The 22,321-nt window shown below is 29.9% G+C and overlaps 4 protein-coding genes across 7 annotated transcripts; 3 read left to right on the top strand and 1 right to left on the bottom strand.

Annotated features, from left to right (window-relative positions):
• The first annotated feature begins 4,643 nt into the window (after positions 1-4,643).
• Positions 4,644-7,637, top strand: LOC113855383 (serine racemase). Of its 3 annotated transcripts, XM_027487007.1 has the most exons (8): positions 4,646-4,715; positions 4,812-4,899; positions 5,403-5,578; positions 5,739-5,825; positions 5,905-6,135; positions 6,521-6,594; positions 6,696-6,882; positions 7,231-7,637. In XM_027487007.1, exons 3-8 carry the CDS (start codon positions 5,403-5,405, stop codon positions 7,475-7,477), a joined length of 1,002 nt encoding a protein of 333 aa, XP_027342808.1. In that variant the 5' UTR covers positions 4,646-4,715; positions 4,812-4,899; the 3' UTR covers positions 7,478-7,637. The 3 variants fall into 3 exon arrangements, with proteins under 3 accessions (XP_027342807.1, XP_027342808.1, XP_027342809.1); XM_027487006.1 differs by lacking the exon at positions 4,812-4,899 and having other exon boundaries at positions 4,644-4,715; positions 7,231-7,560; XM_027487008.1 differs by lacking the exons at positions 4,646-4,715; positions 4,812-4,899 and having other exon boundaries at positions 5,408-5,578; positions 5,687-5,825; positions 7,231-7,477.
• Positions 7,638-9,045: 1,408 nt separating this feature from the next.
• Positions 9,046-10,103, top strand: LOC113855042 (actin-depolymerizing factor 12-like). The gene is made up of 2 exons (XM_027486489.1): positions 9,046-9,311; positions 9,953-10,103. Exons 1-2 carry the CDS (start codon positions 9,070-9,072, stop codon positions 10,101-10,103), a joined length of 393 nt encoding a protein of 130 aa, XP_027342290.1. The 5' UTR covers positions 9,046-9,069.
• A 1,518-nt stretch (positions 10,104-11,621) lies between these two features.
• LOC113854772 lies at positions 11,622-15,254 on the top strand. Its single transcript, XM_027485984.1, has 5 exons — positions 11,622-12,072; positions 12,190-13,324; positions 13,536-13,704; positions 14,578-14,697; positions 14,840-15,254. The coding sequence occupies exons 1-5, from the start codon at positions 11,736-11,738 to the stop codon at positions 14,987-14,989; spliced, it is 1,911 nt and encodes a 636-aa protein (XP_027341785.1). The 5' UTR covers positions 11,622-11,735; the 3' UTR covers positions 14,990-15,254.
• A 2,150-nt stretch (positions 15,255-17,404) lies between these two features.
• Positions 17,405-21,866, bottom strand: LOC113855089 (probable LRR receptor-like serine/threonine-protein kinase At1g63430). 2 transcript variants are annotated; one of them, XM_027486557.1, is made up of 13 exons: positions 21,278-21,866; positions 20,839-20,977; positions 20,665-20,736; positions 20,392-20,535; positions 20,148-20,297; positions 19,941-20,057; positions 19,799-19,863; positions 19,268-19,522; positions 18,971-19,176; positions 18,745-18,880; positions 18,498-18,655; positions 18,137-18,352; positions 17,405-17,846 (listed from the first exon to the last, which is right to left on the bottom strand). In XM_027486557.1, exons 1-13 carry the CDS (start codon positions 21,360-21,362, stop codon positions 17,601-17,603), a joined length of 1,989 nt encoding a protein of 662 aa, XP_027342358.1. In that variant the 5' UTR covers positions 21,363-21,866; the 3' UTR covers positions 17,405-17,600. The 2 variants fall into 2 exon arrangements, with proteins under 2 accessions (XP_027342358.1, XP_027342359.1); XM_027486558.1 differs by having other exon boundaries at positions 18,748-18,880; positions 20,157-20,297.
• Between the last annotated feature and the right edge of the window lie 455 nt (positions 21,867-22,321).

The following is a 22,321-nucleotide window of genomic DNA, read 5'->3' as shown; positions in this document are numbered from 1 at the left end:
CATAGAAATATATAAATTTATTTCTTTTTTATTCTTTTATCTTTTATTGTTTGCTTTTATCTTTATTATCGATTACAATTTTTTATCACATTTTCTGTTGCATCTTTTTTTAAAAAAAAATTTCACCTGCTTAAGAATTATTTTTATAATTTTACGTAATTTTTTTGCATTGTATTGGCATTTTTTTAATATCTAATCTTTATTCTTTTACTTATTTTTGAAAAAAAAAACGATATAGTGTAATTCTAATTTTATAAATTATATTAATTTAATAATACTTCTATAATTTACAAAAAGTTTACTGATTTGTTATAATTCTTAGTATAATAAATGAGATAGTGACTTATGTTCTGATGTCACTTGTCACTTTTTAATATTCATAAATTTAATATGATATCAAAACACCCCCTTTTTTTTTACATACCGTATCGTTTAGTTACTCTCACACTCTTTAAAATATGAAGTTTATTTTATTTTTATTATTTTTCGTGCTTTGTCAACCCTCCAATATCTTCATATCATTTTCTTACAAATTCAATAATCTTTTTGGTTGTATTTTTCATTCCAATTGCATTTTTTTTTCATTTTAGCCACTGTTGTTTTTAATGTATTCAAATAGTATCTTACTATCATCATTATATTATTTTGTTTTAAAGTGTTTGCTGTACCTTTTTTTTTGCTCCAAATTTAGAAGTTGTTAACCTGAGGAGAAATATTAGAATACATTAAAATATCTAAAATTATTTCATTTAATTTTATCATATCTTAATTTATCTTCTGCAATTATTTTTCTTATTTTCCCATTATCTCTTAGAAACTAGTTATAATATTTTCTTATATTATTGTGATTTGTTTTCTTAATTAGTTAGTTTTTTATTTTTTATTTTTTTGTTGCAGTAGTTAGGATTGTTAGCATACGTAGGAGATAGTGATTTATGTTTTGTTATTGTAAAAATATCCGAATGCATTGTAACACATCTGAAAAGTATATCTCTTCTGTCCTTCTTTCTGTTTTATACTTAAAACATTATAATTTCAATATTGATTCAAAAAGATATTATAGCATAATAATTGTATTGATTTAGCATAATTCGATGTAGATGAAATATGACTGGAATGAGTTTTTTTTTAAGACACTTTTTAAACAATTATAAACATTTTTTTAGAAAATAAGTTAAATAAAATAACAAGAAAAAATAAGTTTATAAATAACATAATATAAATAGAATTATAAAATATACACACAATCAATTCAAAATGATTTTTCTACAAAATTAAAGATCAAATAAGTCATTATTTAAAATTAAATTAAGATATCATATTTCCCTTAATAATATTTTAACCTAATATATAACAATAAATATTTTCACAGTTAAATTTTATATTATTGTGTACCATATTTAAATTTCATTTAAGAGGGATAATTTGTTGATTGCACGAGTAAGTTGGGGATACTTAACTAGTTAATCATTTATAATAGTACAAAATTAACAAATATAGTTGTTATAATAATTATGCGTATAAGATTTTAGATAAATTAAATATTAGTAAGTACTCACCTATATACTTTAATTATCTATCAAAATATTTTATAATTTGTTGACTTATAATTATGATTATGAAGCTTGTCTCATTTATATATTTGTAGACAATCAAGATGAATATTGATTGGAAACCTTAATTCACTTTTCTTAATGATTTTTATATTATGGGATTAGTTTTTTTTTTAGTGATTTATCTATTATTATAAAATTAAGACTTTAGCCTTTTTAAAATTTGTTTACTTGTAAAAAAAACAAAAGAAGCTTAAACATTTCTTTTCACCATTAACATTACTTGTATTTCATATATATATATATATATATATATATATATATATATATATACAATTTTGTTATTATAATTAATACTTATTTATAAGTTAGTTTTTATGTTTTAAAAAAATCAAAATACTTTTTTTATTGTTCCAACATTGTTAAGAATATAAATCAAAACATAACAAAACACTACTAAAACGTAAGTTTTTTAAAAAAATATATGAATTAATTCATAGAAGAATGCTGCCTATGGAGACAAAAATAGGTGACTCTATTTACATAGTCTATAGAACTTTACCTTGTTTAAGTAATAAATTTAATTTAAATTATTAAATAAATTATAGTTGAACTTATTGAAAAGGTTATTAAAACTAATAGATTGATCTATTTAAAATTTATAAAATATATTAAATATTTTTATGCAAAAATTATAATATAACGTTATATTAAATAAATTAATAGAAATACTAATATTTTTTTGTTAAAGTTAGAATGTTCCTATACGTGCCTCTAAGAAAGAAATTGCTCATTGTAATATTTTATTTTACTGTTATTTGATGTATTTTTTTTATTAATAATCTTATATTTTATTTTAGAATGATATGGTTATTTATATATTTTAGATTTTTTTGTTATATTTATTAATTTTAAGTTTAAAACTTATTTAATTATATTGTGCATGTTTATTAATTTAAACTGTGAAACTTATGCTATTAAATTAACTTAATAATTTATAGATTAATATTCATTCAATTGTGTTGGTTGTATGATTAATAATTTACTTATTTAAATTAAATATATAGTTTGAAAGTGATAAATAAAAATTTATTTTATTATAAATATTAAAAGTATGAAACTTTTTTTTATGACTTATTTAAATATAAACATTTAATCTCTACAGAATTATGTCTATTTAAATAGTTTAATAATTTATTTATAAAAAATTATAATAACTGTTAAATGTCTCAATATAAAAGATAATTAAAAATACTCTAAATCAAATTTTTAAAAATGTTAAACTAAATTTAATACAAAATTATGATAGATATTAAGTCAAATTCATGCTTTAAAATTATTAAATATAATATATTTATTTATGTAAAGTCTAAATTCTAAAAATAAAAAAATTGATAAATTTATTAAAAATTATATGTGAAATAAAAAATTGTAAAATTTTAAAGGACTTAAAAATTTATATATACTTAAGTCAAAATTATACAAAATTATACATACTGATATAAAATTTTTATTAGTTTGATAAATAGATATATTAATAAATTTTAATTAATAAAAAAATAATTAATGAAAATTTAAGTCGATATAATAATAATAACTTATTTATATTGTTATAAAATAATATAAACAATACATTATCATAAAAAAAGTATAAAATAATGTAGTATTTATTCTAAAACAAATAACAATATAAAATAATAGTATTAGTGTTAAATATATTATAATTTTTAAATGAACATATAATAACAGTTTAAACGAAATAAATAAAAAATACTTCATTGATGTGAAAGAATTAAAACACTTTTGCATATAATTTATATTATATCCATAAATTTGACTTCTTTAAAGAAGGAAATACACTTTAAATACTATAATAAACTTATAATTATTGGTTATAAAAATTATTAATTGAGATTAATAGTAACTTGTCGGAATTTTTAATCATTAAAACAATAATATTATTTTATGTCTTTGAAATAAAACGTAGATGTGGGCCATGAAATTTCTTTGACTTGATGATAGATTAATTTCACGAAAAGGTCGAAAAGAACAGACAAAATGGAGAAATAACAAAGTTAGCTGTGAAAAATAAAAAGTAGTGTGATGTAAATCAGTCTCTGACTAAAGAGATTTTTTAATGTTTTATAATCGCTGATTGCTATGTAACGTCATCACGAACATACACACAATTGTAAAAAATTTAAATTATAAAATGTGACGTAGTTTATCATTAATTAATTCCACATTCATGATTCAAACGTAAAATGACTACGTTCATTGAATATGATAAAATCATTTAAAAATTATTAAATACAATTAAAACATGTAAAATTGCACTGAATTATATATTTTATTGAAATGTTTTTTTTTTAATTAAAAAAGTCAATTTTGAAGTGAGAGCATAAAAAATGAATTCGAGAGGTAGTAGATTGCTATAAAAGCCTATCAACATGGGCAACTACCCTTGCCCAATAAAGCCCCATTGTACATATATTTGGGCTTTATGGATCTTATATGAGCTCGTCTTGCTAGTTCACTTCTTTGAGGGCAACTGAAAAAATGAAATATCAAACACAAGATCATTTATAGTCATAAATATGTTTATATTTTAATAAATGATCCAAATAGGTCACTTATCACAACCACTATTTATGTACACTACAAGCAGCACCATCCATCGTCAAGTCTCCTCTACTAGAGTTCAAAGTGAGAAAAATTAATGAACAATACAAAAAATAAATGTATGTTACTTTGTGTGGATATATAAAAATGAATCCTTTATATATACTATAAATTATCTCCAACTTCTGTGTTTATAAATAATTTTGCGTTCATTTAATTTAAAAATAAATAAAATAATCTCACTATAAATTTATTTCAAGTTATCAAATATGATTAAAGGGTATACACAAATTTTTCTAAATCAATTATTTATATTAAAACAAATATTTTTATTAAAAATATAAAATTAATCTTCTAACCCATATAACAACAAATAAGGCCTTCATGTTTATTGTAGTTTGCAATTCCAACACGAGGGAGGGTCCACTTAAGTGGATATATAAAAGGATAGAAAGTGGAAATGAGAGTGAGAGTGAGGAGGATAGCCACCAACCACTAACCAAAGCTGCTAGCAATCTGCACCCTTTTTCAACTTAAGTGGTATGTTTCGGATCTTTCGTATATTTTCTTTGCAGTTATTAAAGTTGTAATGATTACTTAATTGATTCGGATACTTTCTTTTGATTTCAATTTCAGGAATATTTGTTTACTCCCAATCTGTCAAACTTCTAGAAGTTGACTTTATAAACAACATGCTCCTTATGCCATTTTAAAAGAATTGAGTGTTAGTATAGATAAAAACTCTGTTTTATTGTAATACAAATTCAGACAATAGAGATAGCTCAGCTTATGGATTTCCTGATTGGGTTTCCTTAAATTTGACTTGGAAGATGCTGCTTGTACTTTACAGTTTGATCTTTTTGAGATACCCAGCATGCAATTCAATGATTGCCAAGTTGGTTGTAGTTTAGCAAACTTAGATATAGTTTGTATTACCTTCTCGATAAGTAACATAAGAAATACATTAAACTTAAGATGTATAAGTTAATTTTAGTTTATGATTGAAGTTTAATTTGTTTTACCTCTTTATTTTCTTATCATATAAATACTTCTTAAATAAGAATCACTTTTATACCACGAAGCATCCTCAGTATGGAGTTTATTATTTTTAGTTAGCTACAACATGTACATATTTAATATATGGAAAGTATGTTGTTTGGTAATCATGGGACACATTACTAAAATTATTTTATCTGTCTTCATTCACTTCCATGACCAATTATTTAGATGGAAGAAGAGAGCCAAACAACAAAAGGAAAATATGCTGCGAATATTTCCTCCATAAAAGAAGCGCATGCCCGAATAAAATCTATGGTTCTTAAAACTCCAGTTCTGTCCTCCAGCTCTCTGAATGCTATATCAGGAAGGCAGCTCTACTTTAAATGTGAATGTTTCCAAAAGGGGTGAGAAATTCATATTTTATGACTTGCACAAAATTTAGGATGGTATGTTTCATCTTTTTTCTTTTTTTGAGCTATTGTTGTACTTTACATTGTATCACACTTGTGTAGAAAATAAAGAAAAGATGATAATACACTTCATTCTGTATTCTATGGCCATCAGTGGAGCTTTTAAATTTAGAGGTGCCTGCAATGCTGTCTTCTCTCTTAATGATGAAGATGCTTCCAAAGGGGTTGTAACACACAGCAGGTTTGCTATGCGCTGTAATTATAGAACTTTTTTTAATCAGATTCTGTAAAGCTCTTCTGATTGTGTTATACAAATTCAGTGGAAACCATGCTGCAGCATTGGCCTTGGCAGCAAAACTTAGAGGGATCCCTGCATATATTGTTATTCCAAAAAATGCACCAGCCTGCAAAATTGAGAATGTAAAGCGGTATGGGGGTCAAGTTATTTGGTCTGAGACCTCTATTCAATCGAGGGAAGAAATTGCAAACAAAGTGTGGCAAGAAACTGGTGCTATCTTTGTACATCCGTATAATGATGGGCGCATATTGAGGTGAAATGTTGATAGATTCATTTTTTTTTCATGGCAATTTACCAATTAGATCATGTAGTGTAGAAGGTAGCATTTGGCTGTTTTGGCTTTTCTTCTTAAAAGTAGAAGCTCCTTCAATTAGCATCGCTCTGTTTATTTATTTTTATGCACCTTGCTATAATTCATTAACACTCATGCATCTAACATCTATATCTTCTATTAGACTACTACTCTTCAATCTTTGTTTCTCAATTCTGAATTGATTGCTGAGCTGTAAGATCCATGATATCATGTCATTGTTTGTTACGTTCAACTTGAAAAACTTGACATGTTACATAGGCTAATGCTATGCAAATTGGTGACTTGCACACAATTGCACTTTAAACATGTTTGATTGTTCTTGCAGTGGCCAGGGTACCATATCCTTGGAGCTTTTGGAACAAGCCCCAAAAATAGATACACTAGTGGTACCCATAAGTGGTTTGTTCACTTTTTGTTATAAAGTTGTCAGCCAAAATGTTTAAAAGTTTTCAATAGTCTCAGTATCTGCTTCCTGATTTTCCAACAAATGAAAATTGCAGGTGGTGGTTTGATATCAGGAGTAGCACTGGCTGCCAAGTCCATCAACCCAGCTATTCGGATTTTTGCTGCTGAACCTAAAGGAGCGGATGATGCAGCACAATCTAAAGCAGCTGGGAGGATAATCACATTGCCTGAGACCAATACCATAGCTGATGGACTTCGAGCATTTCTTGGAGATTTCACATGGTAACAAAATCTCTAGTATGCAACAGTATGATGAACTAAAAATGAAGTTTTTGCTATTTTTTTGTTCTTTTCTTCTATTTATCATTATTTTCTTAAGGGGTCGGTTTTTAACATAAATTTAATTGAAATACAGTGGCAATAAAAGTTTTTTATACTATCATTCAATTATAGATTGTTATATAATTAAAATCGCCAAATTTTTTGTGATAAATTAAATCATATCTAACATGATTTCTAAGTGGTTGATAATAAACTTTTTTAACATTCCTCTTGTCACATTTACTTTTATGAGTTTATCCTTCTATTGATTTGTCAATTTTACTTATTCACCATGTTATAATGGAGCAGGCCTGTAGTAAGAGATCTTGTTGAGGACATTATAACTGTGGAAGACAGTGAAATAATAAAAGCCATGAAACTGTGTTTTGAAATTCTTAAGGTTGTTGTAGAACCAAGTGGAGCAATTGGCCTTGCTGCTATTCTATCCGATACTTTCCAGAAAAATCCTGCTTGGAAGGATTGCAACCATATAGGAATAGTTGTTTCAGGAGGCAATGTTGATCTCGCCATGCTTTGGGATTCTTTGAACAAATGAAACTGTCTTCTTTTATTTTGCTTATGCGAACCTTCATTGCTTTTAATATGAATGTTATTTGATTAAAGGATCTAATTCATGTGGATAAGATTATTCCACTGCTCTAGTTAACTTGTTGGGTTGAAATCCTTAATTGTCAAGAATTATTTAAACCTTTTTTTTTTTTCATATTTTAAGTTACTAATAAAGCTGATATTAACTTAATCAGTGTATAGTGGAAGCAAACAAGGGAATGAGTAGTGTGCTTCAATTCATGGCAGCTTAATATTCCTATTTAGAATTTTTTTTTACAATTTTATATTTTGTTTCCATAAAAAAGTTATAAATTTTACACCATTCAATTAGTTAATATATTTCACTTGTGATAAGAAGTTTTTATTATCTTTTAGAAGTGACATTATATAATTTACAAAAAAGTAAATTAAATTTACAAGTTCAGGGCTGGCCCTTCAGCAAATTTTTTTCCTTTTTATATAAAGTTCTCCATTCACATACTTATATCCCTCCACCAGAAAAATTTCTATTTTGGAACAAGTCAGCGAAAATTAACATGGAATAGGATGTGAAGAAATCTCATCTGTGTAGTTTCTATTCCCCTGGTCCTTGGAAGTGCTCATTCCCAGGGTGATTGCTCTTTCTTAATAAAACAATTAATTAAACAATCACCATGAGAAGTTGTTATTATTATTATTATTATTATTATTATTATTCAAATTGATATATATATTTTTATCATGTAATGGAATTGTTTGTCAGTAAATTTTAAAATTAAAACATATACAAAGAAAGTATGAATTTGAAACAAATACATTGATGTTTATAAATAAATAGATAAAAAAAAGAAAGAAAGAAAATTAAATTGAAAGCACAAAATAAACTTGTGGATACATGGAAAGGAATCAAAACAAATTGCAACAGACCCATCCATTAATTTCTCCTCCAAGTTCTAATCTTCATCTACTATCTTAGTCTTCTCCAAGTTCCACCTCTCGTGCTCCAAAAAACAAGGATCTTCATTCGTTATTTTCTCTCATATAGTTTTCATTAAGTCTGTTACTCTCATTTTTCAATCTTTATTGCTCTCCTCGCTTTCCTTCAATTACATTTTCCCAAGGTGTTTTTCTCTCGTTGTTGCCAAAATGGTATGCTTTCTCTCTTTCCCTTCTTGTATACTTGTTCTTGGTTTTATGAATAATCTTGAAGAGAAGCCCTCTTCTTACTTTTCCAACTTCTAGGGAAAAATTAAATAAAAATAGACTATAGTAGTATATAACTTTTGATGCAACATCTTTAAAAGAACATTCTTGTGTAACTACTGAAAATTCACATTTCATAAATTAGAATGGTTTTAGATGGAGAATAAATTCAGGCTTCAGAGATCTTAAAAATCTATTCTATGAAATTTCGCTATTTTAGAGGTTGCATGGCTCTTCAAACTCAACATGTTATTCTAGCATTTGCGTTTAAATCACTTTTTCAGCTATCATTATAATTGGAAAGTGTATGTCATTGCACAACAATTTATTAGCTTAGTGATTGAAATCTTAAGTTCATGACATTAAATTTTGGGGCAGGCAAATGCAGCATCCGGAATGGCTGTGCATGATGAATGCAAGCTGAGGTTTCAAGAACTTAAAGCAAAGAGGAGCTACAGGTTCATTATATTCAAAATTGAAGAACAACAAGTGGTGGTTGAGAAATTAGGGGATCCCATGGAAAATTATGACAACTTTATGGCCAGTTTTCCACCTAATGAGTGTCGCTATGCCGTCTATGATTTTGATTTCACAACTGATGAGAATTGCAATAAAAGCAAGATCTTCTTCATCGCATGGTACTTAATTTACATGCATACACTAAACATTGTTTTGGTTGAACTACGTACTCACCACAATATGTAACCTTACAAATTATTTATTTTAATTCAAATTTATATGTTTTTACAATGATACAAGACAATTTAAATCAAGAACAACGTTAGCAACTCTTTCTGTGGTTGGTCATATTTTTAAAAATCAAAATATTTTTCAGAAACAAATCAATTTATTAGTCACATACTTAATATTTTAAAAATAATTTTGTTATCCTTAACTTTAAAGAATTTAAGCATTTAAAAGTGGTAAATGTTTTATAATTACTACTTTATTTTTATTTAGAAATATTATTTTTTATGTTTAAACTCATTCTTTAATATTAAAATAATTTGTTAACCTAAATAATATCGTATGTGATATAATATTTTTTTTATTAAAAATTGTAACATTTAGTCATATCAATGCATTGAATTATATTATCTTTTGTAAATTTTAATAATTAATTATTATATATAATTTTTTTATCTTGTATATATTGAAAAATAAGATTAAAATTAGCAGAATTATTTTAAAAAATAGATTAATCAGAGATAATATATTGACTAGCAGTTATCTTTAAATGAAGGATTTGATTGTTGTGTAAATGATATGTGGAGTGCAGGGCACCAGATGCATCAAAGGTGAGGATGAAGATGGTGTATGCAAGTTCCAAGGATAGATTCAAGAGAGAATTGGATGGAATCCAAGTTGAACTGCAAGCAACAGACCCAAGTGAGATGAGCCTGGACATTGTGAAAGAGCGAGCTCTCTAAGCCCCTTTTATTGTTATATTAGCTCTCTTTCTCTGTTATGGATTAATTCCTAAGTATTGTTTTGCCTATTGTAGCTTTGATTCAAAAACCAGAATCCAAAATGCCATATACTCTACCTTGTATTCAATCCTAGTTCAATTTTCTAGTAATCTTGGATTCATGGCTTGTTTGAAGGGCCATCTGTAATGATGGGTTCAAATTTAGTAACATCTATTATATAAAGGTTGGTTCTCTACCAAGTTCCCAATTTGATCACTTGATTTTCATTTAAGGGTGGTTTTCATGCAGCTCCCTAGCTACTCAAAGAATGATCACACTGATATATGCCTAATGTCCCTACATTCTTCTACGTGATTAATGTCTCTGTTTTTTTATATTACTTTTTTTAAAGTAAATGGTGCTTAAATGATTTTATTAACATCAGAATATAGTGTTTGATGGGAATATTTTAACTGTAATCATTTTATAAGAACACCATACTAATATATCAATATCTCACTCCATCTGTCGGATGACAAAATTGGATTTTAAGAGTGCTAAAATCAACATAACTAATACAAAACTAACTGTAAATAATTTTATTATTTAAATATTAAATATATAATATTGCATAAGATATTATATATGATTACATTTATTTATTTTCTATGTATATGTCTTAAAAGTATTTGTTTTTATAAAATTGATATATAAAAACACTTTTGATATAAGAATGTGCACTCCCATAACATAGACGGTTATATAAATAGTTGACATAATTGTAAAAAGATTTTTTTTTAAATACAATTTAAGCATAGATTTTAAAAGAAATTTCAATGATTTCAATTTTTCTTTTGTTAAATGAGTTAAAAGAATTGTCAAACACATTTATTTATTAACAAAATTTGTATGATTTATTAAATGAGATTTGAACTCCCACTTATATTTTTGGGGTGGGCAAAGAAATTATAAATTACTCACAGATATATATTTTTTGGTATGGTAAACTTTCTTACGTATAAATTAATTTTTTAAGTATAATTTTTTTTTTACTTTTTTTAATGATTATCTAAACAAATTTGGTGGAATTTTTTTTATTTTAAAAATTTGAAAAAATAAAATAATCTCAAACACTAAATTGCATTTAACGAAATTATAATTATTATAGACAAATATTAATTAATACTTTAACAGCAATGATTAAAAGTTTAAAATTTAAAATTTTGTTAATATATTTCTTAATTTTAAATATAAGTTTTAACTTAAGTTTTAATAAAAAAACATATATTAATATTTTAACTAAGGTAGAAGACTCATTATTATTTTCTTCTCATTATTTTTAGTTTTAGTTTTTATATTATTTTTTCAATCTATATACTATTATAAATAATAAGAATTTATATATAATATTTTTTTTATAAAAATTATATAATTAAATCTAAATTAAATCAATAAATTAATACTATTAAATATTGTAATTTTTAATGCTTATTATTTATTATATATACTTTTACATAGAAAAAAAAAGGTTTTAAAAATAGCGGTAATTTGCAGTGCACCCCTTCCTTGTCTAGGGTTTAACGATCAATACACACATACTGTTGTGCTAGCGCCTCTCTCTCTCTCTCACTCACACACACACATCGCATGTGAATGATGGAGGAACCTCCAATTTCAGTTTCAGAAACAGCATCACCATCATCATCATGCTGGAGCAACGTCGTGAAGAAGCAACCACCTCCTCAAGAGCCCCTTCACGCCGACCGAGTCTTGGAGGAGACCTGCAAATCCACCAATTCTATCTCACTCGCCGTCGTCGATGCCAACGCCGTCATTGAATCCGGCGAAAAGCTTCACGGCCTCGCTGACAAGTTCGTCTCCGTCCATGAAGTCATGGAAGAAATCCGCGACCCTGTTTCGCGCCACAAACTCTCCTTCCTTCCATTCTCTATACAAACCATGGAACCCTCTCCTGAATCCATCAACAAAGGTATCCCCAATTTTCCAAACTCTTAATTATTGTGGTATCTAACATCTCTTGAAATTTTTTATTAGAATTAATTCTAACTTGAAATTATTTTTTTAATTAATCAATGGGACATTGTAGTTATCAAATTTGCTAGGGCTACTGGTGACCTACAAACTCTTTCTGATGTTGATATCAAGCTCATTGCTTTGACTTATACATTGGAGGCTCAGATTCATGGAACGAAACATCTCAGGGACACCCCACCTCCTGTGCAAATGCTAAATGTGAAGAGGTTGCCTGAGAAGGACATGCCAGGATGGGGTAACAATGTGCCTAATTTGCAGGAGTGGGAAGCGTTAGAACACGAAATTGAGGGGAATTCCAATTCCAGGATTCTTCCTCTGCAGGACTTGAACTTGAACATTGTTTCTCAAGATGACAATTCCGTTGATGGTTCTGTGGAGCGGGAGAGTGAAACTCCTTTGGGAATTCAAGAGGGTGGTGAGCGTGGTTCGACGAAGCCTAGGAGATATCTGCCTAAGAAAAAGGAGATAAACATTGAAGGGAAGACGATGGTGGCTGATGGAATTGATGCATCTCAAGGACAGGTTGATGACGCTGCTGGTGATTGGATGCCTGCTGTTAGTCGAAGTACTCATAGGAGGTATCTAAGAAGGAAAGCTAGACGTGAGTACTATGAGTCATTATCTAGTAATCAAGATCAGCAGGATTTGGGAGAAAACATTGATGATAGTGTTGGTGAAGATGCTAGAGCTTCAGATGAGCTTGTTCATCAAAGGGATGAAGGAAAGGATGTTGAAAATATTGTTTTAGAGGATGATCAGATGACAGAAGGGAACAAAGATAATGAATGTCTCTCTGCAGTTTTGAAGCAAATGAGGCTGGAAGAAGGTTCACCTGAGGTTCTAGACGAAGAACAGAGACTAAGTTTGTCTCCTGAAGAACTCCAGGCAAACAATGCTAGTTTGCTGGAAACTGCATCTGATTGCAATGCAACTATGGCCACTAAGCCATGTGATGAAGATACAGTCAATAACCAATTGAATCACTCGGAGATTGCAAGCCAGGCTAGTGAACCTACTGATTTTTCGTACGCAGACGAGGATGGCAGTGAGCAAAGTTGGATGCTTAGATCTTTGTCTGAATCAAGTGTAGCCTGTGTAACGGGTGACTTTGCAATGCAAAATGTTCTCCTCCAAATGGGTTTGCGCTTGCTGGCACCTGGAGGAACGCAAATACACCAACTGCACAGGTAACTGTCAGAAGTTTCTTTGATATTCACTATGTTATTACATATTACACATCTTTGTTATGTGAAGATAATTTTTGAATGCATGCAATCATTATCGTTTATTGACATCTACCTGTTGCTTCTAATCTATATGATTCCATATTTCCGTTCTGTGTGGCATGATATAACAATTGTATTATATGTGCTTATCTTTTAATTATTTGCATTCCAGATGGATACTCAAGTGTCATGCCTGTTATACTGTTACTGCTGAAATTGGGAGGATTTTCTGCCCTAAATGTGGAAATGGTGGCACCTTAAGGAAGGTCGCCGTCACTGTTAATGAAAATGGTATAGTATTAGCAGCCCGTCGACCACGAGTTACATTACGTGGCACAAAGGTGAGTATATATATGAGATCAATTCGTTTTTCTCATACCTTTTAGTGTGCTAGGTGTGTGTTGTTATTGCAGTCATTGTGATGTACAAGTTTTGAGTCATTTTCTTTTAAGAATTGTTGAATAATGAACACTTAAGTAATAAATTATAGGTTTGGAAATTGGAATCAAAATATGATGCATTTTAGGACTTTTAATTGGTCAGTTTGGATTGAGTTTAGGGGGGAAAAAACCCAAACCAATTGAAATAGAATGGGTTGGGTTTAGTTAATTTGGTTTGCAACCCGAATTGAACTAACCCTGAGAAGAATGGATTGGACTGAGTTGAGTAGTTGGGTCTTAGAAAACCAACAATAAAAGAATCCTACACATGAAATTGTTTATTGTGTGTCATGCACACATGTAACTGTATTTGTATGTGATTTTTTGTGAATCAAAATAATAATAATAATTGTCATCGTTGTCACTGGGTCCATTGGATTGGAGTGAAGGATGACAATCTGATGCCAGCCTGAATTGATCGGTTAACATTTTTGCTAGCTGATTTTACCCAAAAACCTAAATCAACCTGTTCATTTTGTCTTGGGTTTCGTTGCTTGGGTATACCCGACCTGTGAGCACATTGCATATGATACATTTCCTGGAGATTTATAAGACTTAATGGAAATTTTATTCAACAAATTCTAATTGACAGATGTTGATTTTATTTTGTATTAATAATGTAACTCAATAATCATTTTATAAGTAAAAAAAGTCTAGTGGCATATTGCCATTCACAAGATGGGATGATGTATATAATATCCCTGAACCCTGATATACACATTTATTTTTTTTTTATCACTTAGTTCTTGCATTTTAATATGACTCTATGTGCAGTTTTCATTGCCTTTACCCCAAAGTGGAAGGGATGCAGTCACAAAGAACCTCATTCTCCGTGAAGATCAACTTCCTCAAAGGGTACTTTACCCTAAAACAAAGAAGAAATCCAACAAGCAGGTTGTACGTCTGTGTGCTTAAACTACTTATATATAGCTAGTTGATTCATTTTCCATGGGAACATTATGTTCGTTCTTTTTGGTCTCTCAATCAATTCAATTAGTTTCGCACTAACTTGAGCTTACTTAATTACACTTTGTAGGATGATGACTTCTTTACACCAGATCATGTATTTTGCCACCACACAGATAAGAAAGCTCCTTTCCAGCCTCCTATAAGGAAAGCATTGGCGGTGTTCAGTGGGAAGAGAAATCCAAATGACAATCACTTCTCACGCTCAAAGCATAAGTAGTGGATCTCCAAAAGTTTGATTGGCTTTTATTTCCCCACAATTTTGTTTTTATTGCTTGACTTTGAAAGTTACCAGGAAATTTTGCTTAAGTTGTAAAAAACTTGATTAAAAGCGTGTCTTATTGTCTCTAGATATCTGACTATCCCGATTAGTTTATGTGATATATGGAAGAGTGGATGATTTAATTTCATGAGAATGGAACGCTCAAAAGTAACTTTTGGATATCATTTGCCAAGTAGTGCTATATGAAGGCAGCATTAATTTTGAACTTTTGCTGATTGTTGTGCCATTCCATAAAAGCAGGAATTACTCGTTCTTTCTTTTTATTTGTTTGCTTATAAATGAAATTTTGTTTTTTATTTAACTACTTATTAGTTTAAGCCAACATTATAATTCTTTCTTAATCTTGTCTTTATTTGCGTTTAATTTTTAAATATTTTATATACATATTATAAATGGGAGAAAATAATTATAAATTTTATTGTGTTGTTTTTCAAAATAGATAAAAAGAAAACAAGTTAGGACTTTAGACTTACGGCTATGGTTAGTTACTATTTATGAAAAAGAGTAATGGGCACACATTCATTTAATAGCGTTTCGCTCTTTTCTATTAAAATGTGTCTTTCATTTTAAATTATTTTTATACACATGTTTTTAGATGATTATTAATTCTATCAACTCTTATGATAAAATAATCTTTCTTGAGAGTTACTAAATTAAAAGAAAAGGAATTTGAAATAATTTTTTGAATTCTCCGAGTGAGAGTTTTATGGAAGCTTTTTTTTTTTTGTTTTTTCTTACTCTTTCACGATTAGAATTTTATTTTTTTAAAATGATAGTTTTTCAAGTATAATTTTTATAAAAAAATTATAAAAATAAAATATTAATTTTTAGAAAAAAAATATACTTTTTTATTTTTTAAATAAAAAATATAAATAAAAGATGTAAAATATAATAATATCATTTATATAATTAAACCTTCTCTCATCCTTCTCTCTCATTATTAAATATCTAAACAATCGAGGAGTTTAATCTCTTTCCTTTCTCTTCCAAACTCTCAAATAAAGCTTAAGTGAAATATTAAAGAATAAAAGTGTTAACAAAAATAATTAATTTTTTTAAAATAAAAAATATTTATAAATTTAATTAAAGTATATTAATGTAAAAAAAAATTATGATCATTTAATCATTAATTGTGAAGTTATTAAATTTATTAATTATTATATATATTTAGAGTGTTTATCTTTCTAGTTGATAGCGTCGATATATACATTGATAATATATTAAAATTAACTTTATTTTATAATGAATTAAAATTTGTAAAAATGATAGATAGTTTAAGTTGGGAAGTGATAAAAAATTTGTAATAGAGATATTTTTATGATTTTTTTCTATTTCTTTCAATCGTTTATTTCACCTTTTATTTTCTTTTTTTAAAAGAAAAATTGTAGAACCATACTGTACATAAATAATTTATCTTTTGTCTGCTACTGTTTTCAAATCCGTGAATCAAACAGTAGTGGTCTAAAATCTGGTGTACATGCAAAGTTGAAATGTCCCAACCGCTGAGTCAACATTCGCAAATTAATACTACGATTATGATGTGAATTATTTGCATTAATCTAGGCTACTGTGGTCCTCTTCACGGAAGCAAGCGTAGGATGGATCTAGACGTTCAAATTCAAGTGCCACCGACGATTTCTTTGTTTCTACAGAATCCTTGCGTCAACGGCAAGGTCTCCATCACCAAATTCCATTATATGTCACGCAGTTAGTTGCATGAGACATTCTTTAAGCTTTTCTCTGTACATACTAATTCTTATATCTTTACCTCGATTGAGACCTAGCCCGGTTTACGTTTTTGTTAAATTGATTCTTCACATAAAAACAATTAATTTGTTGGAAAAAAAACTATTTGGGCAATATTAAAAAGAATATTTTTTCCATTAACATAGATCATACGCATTGGCTAGAGTCATGCTGCTTTTACTAGAAAACATACAACTAAAATAAAAGATTGGAACAGCCGCAAAGGGACGTTTTCGAAGCGTCCAAAAACCATTATTGAAGTGTTTGGAGGCAACGTGTCTGATCATGGCAATGCCCATCTAACTAGCTTAATCATGCATTGCCCATTGTCCATATAACTGTCCTTTTCATATGTGGACATGAATATGGAGAATAGTAGAGAATTAGAGCAAGTTTGTGCTTAGCCAAAAAGTAAAGCTCTGAATGTGTGAAGGGCCCAAGAGGAGGAATCACCAAAAGCTAAATATTTACAAAAAGAAAAAAATAAAAGGAAAGACAGAAAAAGCTAAATATATACAAAAAGAAAAAATAAAAGGAAAGACGGTTGTCCACCTCAATCTTCTTCCATTCATTTATCAATTTCTGGACTTGGACTTGTCAGCCACCGCTATACAAGGATACCTTAATAATGCATCAAACCCTTTTTTCGAACAATCATATACAGGTGAAAAATAAAATTAAATAGAAAAAGATGAAAAGCAAATCAAAGGGTAAAAGTAAAGTAGTCAGTAAAATATTCTTGGCTATAGGTCTGCTTCAGTAGTGTGTGTTGTGTGTGTTAGTTAGTATAATATTGATTCAATTATGATGAAAGTGCTAGTTCAGCCCAAGCCAAAGATGATGCCTTGAGCTCCACGCTAATGGATGTGACTATTCTGCTCTCAAGCATGCTGCATAATTCTCGCATTGATGGACACGCAGAGGGATCGGGACTGATACAAAGAGTTATCACCTCACATATTACTTTGAGGTCTTCATATCTAAAATGTTTCAACTCAGGATCCACCACATATGACATTACTTCTGGCATTTCAAGATACTCCCTGGCCTGCAGCACATGGGAGTTTAACATTAAAAGACTTGATGCTTCAATGATGCCTTAAAAAAATATGACTTTTTTACATCAACCTTCAAAGTTAATTTTAAGCATTTAAAAATGAAAGATTTTTCTTGAGAAAGAAATCATTTTTATGCTTTTGTATCTCTGACATAATAAGTGGCGGTGCATTTCCTAAGAAAACTATCCATTTATAGTTGGTTAAATTACGCTTTAAGGATTGATGTTAATAAAAATGGGGAAAAAAAAAAAACTATCCAAAATTTCAGGAAATTTCTTACCCAATCCACCAAGTACCCTTTTTCCTTGCAGTATGGAGGTCTGCCACTGATAATCTCCAGTAGTAGTATTGCAAAGGCATAAATGTTTCCTTTGGTATCAAGATGGCGTGCTTCAAGGGAGTTTGGTAGAAGACAAACAGCACCTTGGCTGCTAACAGAACCAGAATTTTTTTCTGATCTTTCAAGAATTGTCTTCCAACTTTCAAAATCAACCAGCTGCAATTTAAGGTTCATTACAATGAGAAAATAACATACAGTTGCATGTTAAATGACTCTTATCCTCATTCTTCGCTGCAATATGATACTCAACACAATCATAATAGGCATGTTAGAGAAAACTTAAACTAGGTAGCATGCACACCTTAGGGGAAAAATCTTCTGTAAGGTATACAGCATTGGAATTCAACTCTGAGATAGTGAATGGCGGCTCAATTTCAGTGTGCAAATACTTGAGTCCACGTGCAATGCCAATGATAATTTTCATACGCCGTGTCCAAGACAACTGGCACCCTTCTCCATCTGCACCCGTGATTTTATTCATGTTTCAAGAAACTGAAACACAATAAGATACATATGCCAAGATACCTGAGCTAAGAAATGTGACTTACAACAATGTAGGTGTTCATAAAGTGTCCCATTTGACGCATACTCAAAAACCAGCATTCTTGTAAATGGAGTGCTCTCTCTACAATATCCTAGAAGCTTTCCCGTATTATCGTGATTTAACCTTGCCAAGTCTGCCACCTGAATTGCATCAATAGCAGAAAAATTTACAGAATTGTTTAATTATTTGTCAAATCTTGCACACTGTAGGCATTGGAATGTTTCATTTACCTCTCTCTGAAAATAGAGATCAAGGTATCCTGTCCAATTCTCTTCCTTGATGCAGAGGGAAATTACAGCAATCTCAGGCCCACCTTTCATTGTACCCTTGTAGACCACACTATCTGGTGAGGACCCAATTATGTTGCTGAAATCTTCACAGGCCACTTCAAGCTCTTGTCTACTATACCGCATCACATCCTTCAACATCTCAGAGTCTGCACAGTGATAATGCTGAATATGAAGAAAACAGCTACACAAAATATTAATAAGTAAATATATACACATTAAAAAGCAGAGAAACCGAACCTATATATATTGCAGTATGATCTTTTTCGCTTGCAGATTTTTTCCATGGAATAATGATAGATGATTTGTTGTTACACCTCTGGAATGCAGTTAGAATGGCTATCAGAAAGAGAGAACCCACCATGGTTCCTGTCACTATTTCTAGAGCTAAAAGCCAAGTAGGTTTTGATGCTCCATGATCCTTGGACAAATGTTTAGTCACAGGTTGATTTTTTGGATTCATTACTGAACGGCCTTGGGCAGGTGAAGCACCAGCTATTATGTAACAGTTCATTATTAGATGTCAAACAAGCAATGAAAATCAATCATAAAGAAAGAGTATGTCATAGTAAATGGATCAAATATTTACTGGGTTCACAAAAGTTTGTATTAAATTTGTTAAGGGAATCAAGTGAAAGCTACTTTACAATGAAGCCTAGATTAAGCTCATTCCATCTCCTCTGTATGAACCAAATTTATGGCAAGTTGAGCAAGATACACCCAAGTTCATGCCTTATATTTTAAACGATAAAAACATCATGTCCTACATACCACATTGCAGAGAAGTCCGCTGTTTTACGCCTTTGGTGTGGAGGCAATTCCCTTGAAAGCTTGATCTGCACGACAGAGTTTATGTTACCTAAGAAAGGAGGCTGACTAGAATTCCAACATGACAAGAAGATCAAAATAATACCTTGGAAGATACTCCAAGCATTTGGGTATGCTACCAACAAAAAAGTTATATGAAAAATCCGCAACTTTTAACTGAGACGAACGACAGAAGCCAGTCAAATTAGCTTTTGAGGCATACCTGAAGAGAAAGAAGAGTTTTATCAACCAGATGAGAATAACGAATCCCTAAACAAACTCCACTTTATCAAATTTCAAAAATTTTACTCACATGCCATGCATATTTGAAGAAAAATTTGAAGTGCCACCTGCAGGAACAGGTCCTTGAAGCTTATTCCTATCCAGCCTAAGTTCTTGCAGGTATTTCAAATTTCCTAGCTCTGGAGGTAGTCTACCAGCCAACCCGTTGGACTGCAGATTTCTACAAAAATGCAAATAAAGTTGAACACACACGAGTCCGTGAAATGAAATTTAAGAGTCAATAATTTTGGCAGAGCATATGGAATTCCTTTTACATTTTTACAACTTGGGTCAAATTTGCAATCTCTGGAGGAATTGGTCCTGATAACTGATTCATTCCCAAATCCAACACCTTAAGAGATTTTAACATGCCCAATTCTTTAGGTATTATTCCAATGAGATTGTTTCCATGCAAGATCCTACAACAATAAGAGCCAAAAATTAGTAACAACCAAGATATTCCAGTACTAAGGTAATGTCACTGCATCACTAATTAAATAAGTAACGTTTTCAGAATGATGTGTGGATAGGAGAGATAAGGAACACACAGTTCTTCTAAGTAGGTGATTTTCCAAAATTCTGGAGCAAGAAACCCCCTTAACGATGACCCTGATATGTTGCTGCAAAGAAGGAAAATGCATGTCATTAATTGACCATCTCAGCCATGAAAGGCATATCAAGTAGCAAGAGGAAATGTACTAAATGGATCCATGATATCTTACAGCTTGATGACATGATCTCGAGTAGCAGTGCAAGAAATACCACCCCAACCACAAGGATCTGAATCCAGAGTATTCCAATTGGACAAAACCATGTGTGGATCTTCAAACACAGCTTCCTTGAAAGTCGTGAGAGCCCAAACTGTGCAAAAAAGAAAAAAAAAAGAAATCTACAGTTAAAAAAGAGGCAATGCAAATGCTTCATTACTGTGAATGCTGAGAGAGTACCGTAGTTAGCCAAGACAAAAGTACAATGAGAATGAAAAGCAATTAAACGATCTAAAAACTTCCAAGTTCACACAAGAAACAGAAAAGGCAAACTTTGCTATATGATGACACTAATATACAAATCACATTATAACTCAGAAGAAATCACTGACTAAGAAGAACAAAAAGGATATCAGATCTGAGAGAGAAAGTAAATACTCAGCCATAACTCTACCTTCATTTGAGGGCACCATATCAGAAGCCACAAAAGAGAGCGTGGAAAACAAACCTAGTAACAACAATGAAGTACATAACTTCATTTTTCTCCCAAAACTTTCTACACTCTTTTGTTTCTTCTTCCTTGTTAACCACCACCTTCTATGATATCTAACCAATAAAGTCCAAGAAGCACTTCCCAACAACAATAGAATAAAAAGATAGCATAAACTAAATTTCACAGAACTTGCTGGGACTTACAAAAAATAACAAACTAAGCCAAGTTCAAAGGTTCTAATATATGCACACTACTGAATACTGATATAGTGTGTATGTATAGAAGTGGTGAAAGAAAGGAGCTATAAATCCGAGAATTGAAAAGTGGCACTGGAATGAGGAAGAGAGAAGAAGCAAATGGTGACACTGACACTGCACTAGACTCAAGTTTGAAGGCAACCCAGAAGAGGAAGAAGCTTGGATTCAAAGAGAGTTTATCCAAGATCGGATTTTGATAGCACTTAGTTAAGCTGAAAAAGAAGGGTCTTTTAATTTTGAATTGTGTTAAAAATGGTGGTATGTGGATAATAAAAAATTATTAATTTTCTTCTTTGCTTCAAACATGAAAGTAATTGCATTGCATTGGAATTGAAGTGATTAGTTGGCGTTTGAAGTTTTGTACTAATGATTGCAGTTGCAGGGAGCAATCGGTGATGGCGATGCTGCTCATTGCTACGCCAATACGATATATTATTGTATCTCCTTAATTATCTTACACGATAATTTGGTACTCCCCTTTTTTCCTCTTCAGTCAAAGCTTGATCCAACTCATATTACCCTCAACATTTAATTTAGTATTAATTGTACAGTTTAATAAAATTAAATTTAACCATTTTTTAAATCATTAAAAAAATAAACAAGAATAACCTTTAAAAAGTATTATAATATAATATTAATATTATTTTAAAATGTTAATACAATAGTAAAGTTATTGTTTTAACATTATTAAAATATAATGTTATATAATTAAATAAAATAAATATTTATTATCAAGCATGTGTATTAA

The sequence above is a fragment of the Abrus precatorius genome, unplaced genomic scaffold, assembly GCF_003935025.1.
Source record: "Abrus precatorius isolate BTA unplaced genomic scaffold, Abrus_2018 Scaffold11, whole genome shotgun sequence".
NCBI lineage: Eukaryota > Viridiplantae > Streptophyta > Magnoliopsida > Fabales > Fabaceae > Abrus > Abrus precatorius.
Note: the sequence above shows the minus strand (reverse complement) of the source record. Positions and strands in the feature narration are given on the sequence as shown.